The sequence below is a fragment of the Catharus ustulatus genome (assembly GCF_009819885.2).
Source record: "Catharus ustulatus isolate bCatUst1 chromosome Z unlocalized genomic scaffold, bCatUst1.pri.v2 scaffold_29_arrow_ctg1, whole genome shotgun sequence".
NCBI classification, from domain to species: Eukaryota; Metazoa; Chordata; class Aves; order Passeriformes; family Turdidae; genus Catharus; species Catharus ustulatus.
Window position 1 is genome coordinate 7,047,243 of NW_024879446.1, and position 15,252 is coordinate 7,062,494.

The 15,252-nt window shown below is 41.5% G+C and overlaps 1 protein-coding gene across 2 annotated transcripts in view; it reads right to left on the reverse strand.

Moving 5' to 3' along the window:
* Window positions 1-14,963, reverse strand: part of MAN2A1 (mannosidase alpha class 2A member 1) — a 125,044-nt gene extending 110,081 nt beyond the window's left edge. Inside the window, exons 1-2 of one of the 2 annotated variants that reach the window (XM_033086584.2) lie at window positions 14,489-14,963; window positions 749-1,009 (exon numbers count right to left, since the gene is read on the reverse strand). In XM_033086584.2, coding sequence (XP_032942475.1) covers window positions 749-1,009; window positions 14,489-14,623 — 396 coding nt within the window. In that variant the 5' untranslated portion in view covers window positions 14,624-14,963. The remainder of the gene's footprint in view (window positions 1-748; window positions 1,010-14,488) is intronic. The other variant, XM_033086583.2, reaches the window with a different exon arrangement.
* Window positions 14,964-15,252: the final 289 nt, after the last annotated feature.

Consider the following 15,252-nt stretch of genomic DNA (forward strand, 5'->3'; position numbering starts at 1 on the left):
ACAATAACAGTACAGATCACAAACTTCACAGAGTATTCTCAGTGCTCCTGAATCACTCCGTTAAAATTGAATATGTAAGAGTCCATGAACTCATAAGCATCACCAGAAAGCAAAATAAATTCAACCTGAAGTGTTTGACTTTAAAAATTTCAACCTCCACAGTACAAGACAAATGGTTCAATATGGTATATGTTCCTCCTTTCTGATCAAAGTGCCTATACAAACTGAAGACACACAGGAATGCCAAAATACAGAAATGACATTCAAAAGGGAACATACGACCCAATTTTTTTTTTTAATTACTAATTCTTAAACATTATTTACCTCCCCATCAAACTTCATCTATAATATGTCCCTAAAATTGAAATCTATTTAAACCAAGACTACTCACTATTTCCAGTTTATTTTTCATCCATTTTAGATGAGCTGGGGGAACTCAAAGAGACTCTCAAATAAATTGTTTCCAAAGAACTGATGGGACAACAATCACAATCTTTGTTTTTATTTTTTAAAACCTTTTAAGTTTTCTCAAATGTTGGCTCTTCATAATAATTTTTCAATTTCCAGAGAACTTTTCAAAAAGATATAAAGCAACAATTTCACAACATCTGATAAACACAGCAGTCACTTCTACAATTCTATTATGTCTTAGTACCAAGCTTTTAGCAGCAACTTGACATTTTCAGAATTAAACACATAGTGACAGCTAAAACTCCAGCAGAATCAGAGAGAAAGACACACTGCTTACCTGTACACCTGGACTGTGACTTCCACTTTTCAAAGCAAACAAACAATCTTCAGAATCAACTGCAAGCAAAGCTGAAGCAGAAGGGAACAGCTCAGAAACAGATCCTTGACTGAAGTTTATAGCCTCTGGATTTTTTTGTCCATCCTTTACTGATTCACTTAGATTGATCACAGAATCGCGTATGTTTGAAATAATCTCATTATTTTCTGCCAACAGGCGTTCTAAATGGTCTATTTTTTCTTGCAATATTGAAAGCTGGCCCTGGGGGAGAGCAAAAAAAAAAAAAAAAGTAAAGTTCAATTATTTCTCAGAAAAATTCTTGAGAAACCTAAAAAAACCCCAATGCAACAAAAAACTTCCCAATTTCACAACAGTATGTGATCACACAAAATTAAAATATATCTTTATTTTATATTTTACATAAAGACAAACTAATAAGGAATTGACTCAACAAACAGAACTTCCTCTTTTCAGTAGAAGAGAAAATAGCAAAAGATATCTTTTTTCTCTACGACCTTGAATTCATAGCACAAGATTTAAACAGTCATATAAAGATACTCTTCAAAGTCTCAAGTGTCAAATAGTAATTATACCTAATTCAACTTTTTTTCCACATTTCATTTCCAAAAATCTGATCTTTTCATTCATCAGAACATCAAACAAAGTATTTTTTCACAAGTCAGTCACATCATGATGGGGTTAAGAGGATATTGTAAACATTTCAGGTTTTTCCCATACGTAAAATATTCCAAAAAGTACCACTTTTCTGTTTTTCAGCGAAAATTGGAGAGAAATTAACAAAAGAACTTCATGAGGGTAAGAGATGCCTTAACAGCCTGATCATAGGAATAATCTGTATAACTGGACCATTACAATCATCAAGAAAATCCTGTAAAAGAGAGATCAAGTTAATGGCATTTTAAGTCAGACTGTCATCTCCAATTGCCAAACAACAGGATTGTGTAAATACTCTTGAGAGTTCCACAAGAGGAAGGCTGTAGAACAACACCAGTGTGAACTGAAAGAAGTCAATGCATCTTCCAAGGCAACTTGGAAGGAAGAGACAGATCCAACAATGCAATTTAATAGCACTGTATTGTTGGAATGCAGGAGGGAGCACAGCCAAACAAGACACCTGAAAACACTACCACCCTCTCATGTACTAGCCACTCTTTCTAAACTATTTGAGGGACGCTTTTTATTGGGAATGAATGTGCCAGCTTCTAAAGATTCAAAAAGGCCAGATTACTTAATATGATTTTAGGAATATTTCATTGTTAATAGTAATTTCTTCATTTCCTTAGAATGACTTTAATGTAACAAGAAGTGACAAGAGAACAAAAATCCCCGTCACTTTCCATTATTAAAATTGAATTCAGACCCCAAAATATACAATGTATGACTATATATTTTTGCAAACAGCTCTGATAACAGTAAAACCTGCTGCAGTTTCAGGTATCCTCATTTTACCATTACATTCAACACAAATACCATTGATTCAGTAGACAGTTACTCTGTGACTTATGATTTCAATGACTTTTTCCCAGCACCATTGTCTTATTTTCTTAGGAGTATAGTATAATATTAGAAATGACATCTGTACATGACACTTTTTTCCCTTTTGACAGTAATATACTTGAAATATTTGCATTTTTCTTTTCAGCAACTGTAGTCTGCAAAGGATTAAGTTTTCTTTCTAAATTGATGCATACATTCAAATTCTCTTGACTTTGCAAACCCTACAGGAATTAAAAAAAAAAAAAAAACAAACACACTGACCCTTACCAAGAATTATCAAAGTTTTTTGGATTTTAAACTGTCATTACTATAATTTTACCTTTATGGGAGTTCTTTGTAGTTTTCAGACAATGTTTTAGTATATCTTTAAATCTATTGGTTTGTCTCTGCATTTTATAGGCTATGTGAAGTGTTAATCCACTGTTTGTTGTTTCTGTTTCTTAGATTAATACATCCTGAAAACAGCAACAGGTTTTAAAATGCAACACAGGCATACAGCTATTGTTTTCCAAAAAGAAAAAATATATTTTGACAACAGAACCAGCTTAAGCTAATTCAGTTGTAAGGCCAACATCCTAGAAACCAAACACTTCAAAGATAAATTCCAGAAATTTATAAAACTGATTAACTGAAAATAAGAAGAAATCAATATGCAGGTGACTGAGTACTCAAAAGGAAAAAAAAAAGAAACGGACTGCAGTCCCATGCCACCTGGTGGCATAAAAGAAACAACAAGACTAAAATCTTTCAAATGGTATGTTAAAGATATTGTGTACACATTTCTATGTAAAATTAGTGTTTTCCCTTGCAATATCTGATATTTTGAAAGGAAGAAAGGTTTCTCTACACAAAGCCTAATAGCCTATTATGCCATTCGATCTAAAAATAACATATATAAAACAATACTTGATAGGAACTTTACAGGCTGCCCAACAGAGGCTCTGATCTTTAGATTCCTAGGAAGTTACAATACAGCTACCATCCATACAAATCATTCCCAGCTTCACTGCATATGACTACAATTAGAATTATCTAGTGTGCAAGCAGCTAAAGCACTATTCACACCTATCCCACCACTGTTGACACTGTCTCTACAACTATAAAATCAGATAACTGTTTAAAATTCTTAGTCTCATTCATGTATGTTGTAGAAGTATTTTACATCTTCTTACAGAAAAAGAGTTTAACATTGCTTAGCAATATAGCCTGTCAACATCCTGGTCACAGAATACACCACCGATCTGATTTATATCATCTAGCCAATTATATGCTCTCCAGGACAACAACAGACACAGTGGAGAACAAAAAAATACATGTATAAAAACCTCATAAAATAAGTGTTTGATTGATCCTTCCACTGGCATATACTTCCAGTCTCTAGAAGACAGACAAAAACTTCCTCCAAATTTGAAGGTCATGTCTATTTGATATCTTTAAGACATATCTTTCATTTAACTTATTATACTTTAAACCTTGAAAAATCTACAACAAGTTCTACCAGTTTACTGGTTATTATGAGACAAAATATTTTTCCTTGTAGACCAAGTTCCCTGTCTATAAATAGCAATTTGTTACCAGATGACCTTCAAACATCAACAACTTCATATGTTGCTACATACATCCAGCAATAATTTGTAAGCAGCAAGGTTCCAGCCTACCTAGGACACTGATTTTCAGAATCTGTTAAAGCATGTTACTTGAACTTTGGAGGTAGATCTTCTGTTATTTGGAGAAAGAAAACCCTATGAAGACCTCCCATTGTGGGATGTAGCAGAGGACATTAACACAGAAAATTCTACTTTTTGGAGACTGTGAGATACATCATGCCTCTCTTCTAAAGCTTTTAAATGTGCTATATGCTGACTCAACTTTAATGTGAAACACAGAATAAAAAGCTATGGTTAAGAACATGTAACCAAGACCTAAATAGCCAAGTTAAAACTGCAGAAAATCAAATTTTTGAGATCATCAAAATATTTTTGCTTTTTATTGTGAAATATCAGATCCATAAGAATTAACTTTAAAAAACAACAGTGTCTCAGACTAGAAATGCATCCCAGTCTTTATTCACTAGGAAAATAATTCATGTTACAAATCCATTCTCAAGGTGAAAATTTCACATGGATCCCAATTATGCAAAAGCTAGGTCTATTTTCTTTGCACATTCACCTTTGCTTCTTTTTCATTTTGAATAGATATTGCCTATTCAATACTAAAATTATTTTAAAATATGAATGGAATATGGAAAACACTGCAACTCTTCAAAATAATGAATTTAATAAATTAAAATAAATTCAATTTCAAGATTTTTAAAGGAAGGCAACTGACTTCAAATATCAAAGCTAAACAGTACCAAACTGAAGTTACTCCAAAGCTGTTTTCTTATTAATTGCAAGTAACAGACTCTGTTTTACCAGAAAAACAGATTAGAACCATGTTACAGGGGACACTAAATAGGTCTAATTAAAATATAAAACACAGAGATCCTCTCCATTACTAAAACCATACTCCAGCAGTAGTTTTTTAATTACAGTAATTTCACTATTATAAGCCGCACCATTTTGACTAAAATTTTGGTCCGAACCCGGAAGTGTGGCTTATAAACCAGAGTGGCCAACATACGGATGAAGTTCAGAAATTTGCCAATCTAGAAGTGCAAGCCCACAGCAGCCCCGAGCCGAGCCAGAGCCCAACCGCCCCTGGCAGCAGGGCAGCAGCGGCACTCCCCAGCCATGCAGGGCCCCTCCAAGTGGCTCTGCTGGGCTCGCAGCCCCTGACACCAGTGCAGTTGGGCTCCGTGCCCCCGCTGCCGCTAGCACCCAGGGCAGGGCACTGGCCCGGTCGGCGAGCAGTGGGATCCACCCAGCATCAGGGCCACTCCGGCACCGGGGCTGGCCGGCGTGGTGCTCAGGAGGCGCTCCGCTGCTCGCTAGGAAACTTTCCCGTCTGCGGACCCCGCCACCTCTGACAGCCTGGGTCAGTCCCCAGTCCGCCCAGCCCTGCTGCCTTTGCCCCCCTGGGCCACGCCCTTCCCTCACCTGGGTGAGAGCGGAGCCAGCAGGTTTAATAAAAGTGAGTGATTTTTCTCTGTATTTTTTTTAGTTTTTAGGCTGCTTTTAAAGGCTACCCCAATTCGTGAAAAACCTTTGCAAATTACACACCTGCCAGTAAACCCAGCAATTGCACAATTGTTACTAATTTGTTACTTTGTTGCACGTGGGTCCTCGCTGTGAACAAAAGTGCAGTTTATAATCCCGTGTAGCTTATATACGGACAAAGAACTAAAAATTGCCAACACCCAGAAGTGCGGCTTATAATCAGGTGCCGCTTAAACTCGTGAAATTACTGTAATTAAGTTTTCAAATTTTCCACACATTTTAGGGCGAGCAGGCAGATTTTTAAACTTTTTTTAGTCTGAGCAGAGATGTACCAATTTTACATTGACCAATTCTGTCTGAAATGCTCGGTTCTACATGGCTTTGTAGATACCGAATAGAAAAACTTTACTAGGTACACAAGTCATAAATGTTAACAGAACTATCCCTGACTTCACACCACCAAGTCTTCTCAGAAAAGAAGCAGCCTTGATCCAAGACTTTGAGAAATTCAACTGAACAGAAAATTGGAGATACACTAAGTATGTCGTAGTACAAGTGAACAACACTAAAGGGTGCTCTGTTAATCTACGTACTTGCTTTAACATAAGGAAACTAAAATTAATGTGAGTCACTTGGCCTACACAACCAGTTAAAAAGTTTGTAAAAACTTTGGTGTAAGTTTCTTTCTTTCATTTCTCTCTGTCCTTATATGTTGATAAGTGTGTAAAAAAAGATTGTATTAAGAAGCAGTAAGGCAAATCCTCTTGTTACTTCACAGGAAAGGAAGCACTTCTACAAGAAGGGCAAAGTGCCAATAAATCTACTGAAAGAAGCAACAGCTGCTTTGGTAGGAGAATGGCATCACACGAGCAGCACACCTGTTCACCACCCCTGTGATTACACAGGGTTGGGACTTACACAACAAAATTTTCTCATGTGAAAGTAATACAAATCCATACACCTTCCTCCCATTTCAAACAAAAAGCATCCACACCTGTTAGGTGCCCTGAGAAACCTGTCACTATCACCACATGAATAAGGAGCTACATAAACAGCTCCTTATGCTTCAGTCACTCTGAACCCTTCAGCAGTTTTCATGCCCCAAATACTCCAGAGCAGTCTGCTTTCCCACTGCCCTCTGCTTGTCCTTCTCTCTTTGCTTCCAACACCAGTCTGATTTGCAGCAAGGACTCCCCAAAAAGGCGCACAGTGACACCCAACACAAGGAGGGAAGCTCAGTAACACAATGAGAGTCCAAAGTTTCATTCTGAGGAAGTAGAGAGTGTTCAGTTTCTCCTATCTAAACACTGTACATGGCAGAAAAGATGCTAGTTGGAACTTTCATTTCCTGAGTGCATACACATTCCTTCTCTAAATGCAGTGGCTTTCAACAGACCACTAGTGATCACTTCATCAGGAAAAAGCTCAAATAATTGAAGAGGAAGTATGACAGGGTCACAGATAAGGAGAACTCATAGAAACAGGTAGGCAGAGGAGAAATCCAGATTAGAGACTTCTAATGTTACACCAACTGGAATTTGGTTATTTGCATCCAGACTCAGCTAGCAACCACGAAGTGCTTGGTTCGAAACAAGCCAGAACCAAATCCCTTTCTCATCCACATAAGTAAAAAGGAGACCACAAAGGAGCTGTCAGTGTCCTGCATTAGAGGCTCTGGTGTACCAAAAGAACTGTGGTGAAGAAAGTGGAGCACCACAATAGATGGAGCTCTCCAAAGGATGTGGAATTCAAGCTCATTGCCTATGCACTTACTGCAGTAAGCAGTGAGGAAACTGGACTCGAAGTCTCATTTTCTGGCTGCACTGAATGACTGTCATCATAACAGTTTTCTGCACCAGTCTTGGCAGTGACTATATCCAGGTACGTCTCTAGAAATCACATGCTACCTTTGCCAAAATCTTGATGTAAACTCTCATGAAATGCCAGCTTATCAAGGTGGTAATACCAGAAGGCATTCTCTGTTCACTATCAGAGCACTGTATAGTGAACAGAACTACATATGCAATTAAATGGTCATCTCCTGCACAGAGAAAACAAGCAGGTAAAACTTAAAAATGCAACCCAGTATACCAATATATCAAAGCTGAATATTTGAGTATACTGTTTCAGCACGTATTCTCTTTGCAAAGCAAGATACAGAAAAAAAAAAAAAAAAACAAACAACAAAAAACCAACAAACAACAAACATACAATGTACCAGTTAAAGGACAAATCAAGGTTTGAAGGATTTCCTGATCTGTGCAGAGAGCTTATGTGTATTTGTGACAATGAAAAGAACATAAGAAACCTTGTTAGGAATTTCCTACCTTTAATGTACTATTCTTAAAAAGGTCTCTTTACAGAAACACTGGAATTCCCCTGAATTTTATAACTACAAAAGTCTTTTCTCTAAAGACGATGAGAAAGATGCAACAGCCTGACAAACAGATTTTAAGAAGTTGATAAACATCCACATTTTGCTTTATCACCAGAGGCAGCAATAACAAGAACATTTAATTTACTGTTACACTAGACTTACGTTTCATGCCATGTACAGAGACAAATATAAGTCACACTGTTAGGGACTAGTTTTGACACCATCATCAATGGCCTGAAGGCAAGGAGAAAGAAATCTAGAAATATTCAGTTTAAAGTCAATAAAACGGAAAAATATTCACTACTACTGTTACTGATACATTTTGTGTTCATCTCCTTGTTAATTCTCCTCCCTACCCTATGTAGAATCTTTATTTAAATGTCTAGCAGTAGAATAGTGAAGGACAATTTATCTGCCATTAAGAGTAGGACTTAGACAAAGAAAAGATCAAGTAAGAACAAACTAGAAAACCTCCCTCTGTTTAGTTTATACAGTTAAGTTAGATAATGACACTAGATAGCAGAAGAATGTACTCAATTAGAGTTACTGTTTTGTAGACTACATATTCTGAAAAATACATTTTTCTCAACATTTCACACATTTAAAGACAGATTTAAAGACAGTAATTGAAGGAACCTAATAGTTTCTGCTTGACTTCTGCTTAGCTAGAACTTCGCACAAAATGTGCAAGCAACAAAAATAAATACACTCTGTGAACATTAGGAAAACAAAGAATTTTTACTGACCTGTAATTGTGTTCACAAAGGCAGCTGCTCCTCCTTTGCAAAGTACTAGAAACACAGCAGAAGTAACCCTAGATTTTCATTATTTGCACTCAAGATCATTTCCATGACATTCAAAGGTTTTTAGATTGTAAAGTTAATAAGTGTTGTTAAAAGGAATTTGGTTTTAAATAAATTAGCATGCTTCAAATCCAGAAAAATTGATTCCTTCTGTGGATTTCTTCACTCAACACTCAGTCTCTTCTGATGTAAAACTCGTAAGAATGCCAGTAAAAGTCACTGTGGCCACAGTTTTTCAGTTCTCAGATGTCAAAAAAATGAGTACCTCAAAATTATGCACAACCTTAATTGTCACTATTCACATTTTAGAGAGACAAACATTTCCTAAAATACCTGACCATGCTGCTTCCAATACTTCTACAACCAGAAGTCCTGTTTCTTGTTACGTAACAAAGGGCAGAGAGCTCCCAAATGAGCTCACAAAAACACACCAGCTGCTAAGAACATGTAGTAGCTTCAAAACATGTGTATTCATACTCCATGTGAGCAATGGGTTTCTGCTACTTCACTATGGCAAGGTATACAGCAAAGCTTTAGCTGGAAAAGGTGTGCATAGTCTGTCTCTGGGGCATGGTACCTACCAAGCATGAGCCAGTGGAGACTCAGGGCTGACTCAAGGCAGAGCTGCCTTGCCATAGGGGAAGGGCTACCTCAGCAGGGCCTGGAGCAAAGCTCACCACACAGATCAGAGAACTCTGGTGTTTCTGCCATCTATTTGGTCCTAATTTCCTCCCACTACAGCTCCGTCCTACTGTGATTCCTATTTTGGAAAGTGGGACTACTGTCAAATTATTGACTAAAATGAAATTACAGGAACAACCAGGGCTTGTGATATTTATGCCGGAGTATCTGATGCATTGTGTAGATGCCTTAAAAGCATGAATCCAACAAGTGCCAACTGCCAGGACACTTAATGACTTGCTAGAAGGACACGGGGAAAATTTTTTTTAAAGAACCAAAGACAACAATAACAACAAAAAAAAAAAAATAAACACCAAAGCCAGCTACTTACAGAGCAACTGTGCTTGACCACCTCTCTTTGATGCAGTGCATTCAATGAATTCATAAAAGCAGTTAATACACATGAGATGAGAGTATGCTTCAAATACTAGTGGTCAAAGAGGGAGGTGAGGAAGAAAACAGAGGGGACAAAGAGATCTTATTCAAATAACAGTTGTTTAGGAAAAGGAAAATTGTAAGAATGGTAGTTTCTGTATTAAAAGGCAAAGCAGAAACATAAAGTTTGAAGAAAAGAAGAGAGATAAAAATGAAGCATTCATTTCTGCTGGTCCATTTACCTAACAGAATCATAGCAGGCTTGACTTTCAAAAATGTATTTCCAGAAACAATATTTCACACAGTGCAGAGATATTGTCCTATAAGAGCTAAACCAAGCCATGTGAAAAAGTGTTTGGAGGAAAAAGCTCAAATTCAAAGCATTACTTGTCAGGTAGTGACAGAGGATGATTCAATGTGATGCTGTTTCGCCTTGCTTAGCCATAAAATTCATTAAAAATTAACTTGCATCGTAAGACTACGTAAAGAGCATATATTTCTGATGCAAGATACTATTACAACTCTTCACTTTTCTTTTTAGTTGTGCCATGCATGCTTAGGTGAGACTCCAGAATCAAAATAAATACCCCACAAGCCACTAGGCCAACTATTTTTACTGTTCTATATGAGTCCAAAACCCAGAATATATTCATACAGGTTTATCAGTATTTGGTATTCATCTGTGTACAATAACACAAGTTCAACAGGGCCAGCTGCTTATGGATGTTTTCTAAGACTGTATATGATAGCTTTCACTGAGCAGTTATCAATTTAGCCCACACATCACTCATACATGACACTTGCTGCACAGGCAATGTTAGGCCTAAACACCACTTTGAACCTTCTTCAACTCCACAGTCGCACAAGATTTCTGAGAGAATATTGTATTATTGCAAAAAAAGCAATACACTCAGTCCTTTTCCCACTATATTCATCTAGAAGAATCTTACACAACGATCTGTACAGACAACTGGTACAATAATAACCTAAAAATGCACCTTGAGCTCATCTCTGCACAACATTGTAACATGGTTCCTAGCCTTGAGACAGGACACTAGGGCTCATCATATTCTGACATGTATCCTGAGACAGGAGCATCCCAAGGCTAGAAACAGGCTCAGATACACACAGCTTTGCGATGTGGTCACCACCAGAATAATATACACCTGACAAACAGCCAGGATCCACAAAGACACCTGCAGGAATTACAGAGGAGAGATCAGTAAGCCTTGATCTACATGTTTTACAGGTACCTATTTTTCCCCAAATTAACAGCGACTTCCATCCTATGGCAACACACAGATCTTCTGCTATTATGATTTAAATGCACCACCAATGATGACAAGGTTATAAATCACTTTAGCTGAAGTTCTGTTACATTTGCCTGGATGCAGCCCTAGCATAGATAGGCGTGGCAAGCACTCTCAGTGAAACTACTGATGCCAGCTGTAGCAACACAAACCAAAAAAGACACAAAGTTACTGCTGTGTCCCAAGCCTGACCATGGGTTCTGCTTAGCACTACCCTGAAAAGCATTTACAGTAATTTCACAATTAAAAACCGCACCTGATTATAAGCCACACCTCCGGGTGTTAGCAACCTTTAGGTCTTTGTCCACATATAAGCTGCACCTGATTATAAGCTGCACTGTCATTTGCAGCAAGGACCCTCGTACAACAAAGTTGCCAATTAGTAACAGAATCACCGGATCGTGGGGTTTGCTGGCTTGGCTCAAGGTCGGGTGGGCTCGGCCTGCTTGGAGCTGCTGACAGGGCCAGGTGGCCCAGCTCAGCGCTGGCACTCGGCGGGGCCGCTCAGGGCCGGCCGCCACTGCCACTGCCACCAGGTTTGCTCACCCCAGCCCTGCCCCATGGCGGCAGGCGGGGACAGAGCCCCCTGCCTCCCCTCTGGGCTGCGGGGCCGGCAGGAGGGAGCCCCCCACCTCCCCCACCCTCGCGCTGCCAGCAGCACGGAGCCCACCTCCACCCGCCGCACAACAGAGTAACCAATTTGTAACAATTGCGCAATCCCAGGTTTTACTGGCAGGTGCTCGGCTCGGCAGCTCATCTTGCACTTCCAGGTTTGGAAATCTCTGAACTTTTTTCATATATTGGCCGCTCCAGAGTGTTGGGATTTCCGGGTTGGGATCAAAATTTTAGTCAAAATGGTATGGCTTATAATCATGAAATTACTGTAAATATTTGGTTAAAGAGAACATAAAGCCATCTGTCTATGGATATTCATCCATCCTGTGAGACCTTGCCCAAAAATTATTTCTGCAAGACATTTTTGTTGGTGTCCTGAACTCTCAAATGAATAAGCAAGTTCTGTAAGGACACTCTTGACTACACTGGCCAACACTGAGAGCCTAAAAGAAGACTGAGTCTGATGCCAGCTACCTTGAGACCATACAAAGAGCAGGCACCTTGCTTTGGAAAAAGCATGGTAATGAAAATGGAGCAGCTGTTCTAATAACTTATTTTGCTACTGGTACTAGTTACTATGACACTTCAGGAAAATACAGCTCAACAGGCACTACCAGCTGAAAAATCCCATCTCTTGTTCTGGTAGAATTCAAACAGAATACCTACTAGCAAATGCTTATAAGCTAAACAAGGGACTGCTTCAGAAGTACCCTTCTGAAGTACACTTCTCTGACCTAATTGTAAACCACGTGGGTCAGAAAGAACAAACTAATCAATGTGCAGCTTCCGGGACATGAAAGCTGACGTGTGTTGTTACCAGAGCTGCACAGAGAAACAGCAAAGCACGTTGCGAAATCAGAGAGGTATGAAGCAAATCAAACCAATAATACCTGAAACAAAGGAAAAGGAAAGAAAAAAATAAGTCTTAATTCCTTTTTCTAAGACAAAAAAATTTGACCTTTGTCATTAGAAAAGAGAATGCATTCTTAAGCCAACAGTCTGCTGCCATAGCTTTTTGCAAACAAAAATAGCCTGAAGGTTTTACATCTGTGGCTAGTTTCACTTAGAGTACTTTGAGCTCTGACAACACTGCACAGACACAAACAACTTTCTGTCAGCTGAGGTAGTAGTACTAAAATGTTTCTTTCATATATTTCTGGAGGTTCCTATTCCATCCTTTATCTTTTGCATTTGTTTAAAACTGATGTTACAAAACTTTGAAAGCTAGGTATCAGAGGTTTCACAGTTGTAACAAAGTGAAACATTTGAATTTCATCTGTAACTTCCTCAAAAGACAAAGCAGCAAGAAAGAGGTAACTGTTTCACACAAAGGACGGACCAGTGAGAGGTAGAAGTTTCTCCAGCGGGAATCCGAAACCTCAAAAGAAATCTAGGCATGGAAAAGACAAAAAAAGTAAACACTGGCAGAGTGTTCTAGCAGATCAAGGGGAAGGGGAGGATGAAAAGAGAAACATTTATCTCTAGCTGACTACAGCACCTAGAAGGAATAGGCCTGAAAACAGATTAAGGTACCAAGCTGTGGTGACAAGAGCTAAGACCATGTCAGACCTCTGACCAGGACTACACTGTAGGACAGGAACAGGCAGGAACTGCAAGACACTGACAATGGAAGATAAAACACATCTAATAAATCTTCCTTGTTTATTCGAGTGTTCCAACCCAAAATCTAACACTAAAATAAAAACACCCATGAATGAGCTTTGCTATTCCGTACTTCACCTATATTAAACTCATCTGGTGGAATAATGATACATTAAGTGGTTTCCTTACATAACATACTGCCCATATCCCCAGAGCAGTACTTGTATTCAGTTGTTACAAGAGCAGCATGTGGCATTACTCTCCTGCTGGAGTTACACATTGAACAGACACAGCTGCTGTAGCCAGCCTTGCCTTGCTCCTCTTCTCTTCCTCTTGTTCTCTTCCTTCCTGCAAAAACTAAAGGCTGACCTCTGAACCATAACTTGAAGGAATAAAGGCAGAACAGATCTGCCCTCTTTCTTTACATGTGAGTGCTCTGTCTTTACCATTTTAAAAACCCATCAATTTTTACTTTTGCATTGAATGAAATGAGTGTTGTTAACAGAGAGATAATTGCTACTTTTAAACTAAACTTTTAGAGTTCTCTTACTCACTTGAAGTCTCATTACAGTACTAAAATATACTTTCATTCGGTTTGTTCCCAATGAGAATAGAAGTAAGAACCGTGCAAGCATAAATAGGTTATAAATTTCTATTCTATATTGTGGGGTTTTGCTGGGGTTTTTTGTCTGTAAGAACACACAGCTGTGTATAGCCAGCAACATTCTGCCGGTCTGCACAGCAAATCACGTCCTGTCTGAAATTCATGTTTCTTCTCACAGGCAAACATTCCTTATTAGAATACACGCAGTTTTTAAACTTCTCTGCCACGCAGCCAGCACAGGAAAGTGAAGAACTGAAGAACTGCGTCGTTTAACCGTGAGGAGCAGTCGGGTCAGCCAGTTATGGCTCCAAAGCAGGGCTCAGCGGAAAGGAAAGCAATCACCAAGTCAGCGTGTCCCTTAACCCACCTGTTGTTGACACAGCTGAGGTCCCGAGTTCTCAGCTCTCCCGGTCCCGCCCGCGCACGCCCGCACCCTGCTCCGCCGCCCGGGGCGAGCCACCCGCGGAGCCGCCACAGCGCGGCCCCAGCCCGTCCCTCCCGTCCCATCCCGCCGGGCGAGCCCCGCCGGATCCCGCGCCCGGCTATGCCCGCTCCCATCGCAGACCCGGCCGGGCCGGCACCAGCGCCGCCCGCAGGCGGCCCCGCTCGGCCCCCGCCCCGCTGACCCCGCAGCCGCCGCCTCGGCCCCGCCGCGCCTCAGCGCTCCGGCAGCGGCACGGCCAGGGGACGGTGGTGGTGGCACGGCCGCCTTCCCCTCCACCCCCACCCGCCGCGCCCCGGCCGCCGCCCCGCTCACCTTGGGGAAGGTGCCCTCCCGCCGGGGGCTCTTCGGGTGGTCGAAGTGGCCGCGGTCCAGCATCAGGTACAGGGAGAAGATCACCACGCAGAAGACTGCACTGCCAAACACCGTGAACTGCCGGCTCAGCTTCATCTCCGCGGCTGCCAGGCCGGCGCCGCCGCCCCCGCGCTGCTCCCGCCGCGGCCGGCGCACCCGGGCCCCTCTCGCCGCCCCGCGATCGGAGGCGAAAGTTCTCCCGCCGCGGCGGAGACCGCCGCCACTGCCGGCCCCGGAGCAGGGCGGCCCAAATCCTTCTCCGGAGAAGTGCGAGAAGTTGCCCCCCACACCGCCTTCCTCCGTCCGCCTCGCCGGGGCCGAGAGCCGTGTCGAGACCCCACCGGCGCGACTGAGAGGAGAGCCGAGAGTTTCCGGGATCGGATCGAGTTCACGGGCAGGCGAGCGCCCAGCAGGGAAGTGGTGGCAGCAACACCGCCGGGCCGATCAAGCGGCGCTGCTCTCCGATCCCTTCCTCCTCCTCCTCCCCTGGCCGCCTCAGCAGCCGCTCCGCTCACCCTCGTTGCTCGCACGCGACGCCGAAGTCTGGCACCTCCTCCCCCAGCCGGAGCGCTGCTGCTGCCGCCGGAGCGCCCGGGGCCACAGCACACAAGCTCCCCGCGCCGAGAGAGCCCCCGCCTGCCCGCCCGCCAGCGCCGGCCCCGCTGCCGCCGGAGCGTCGCGTCACGGGCGCGGCTCCGCCCCCGCCGGCCGCACCGCCCCGGCGC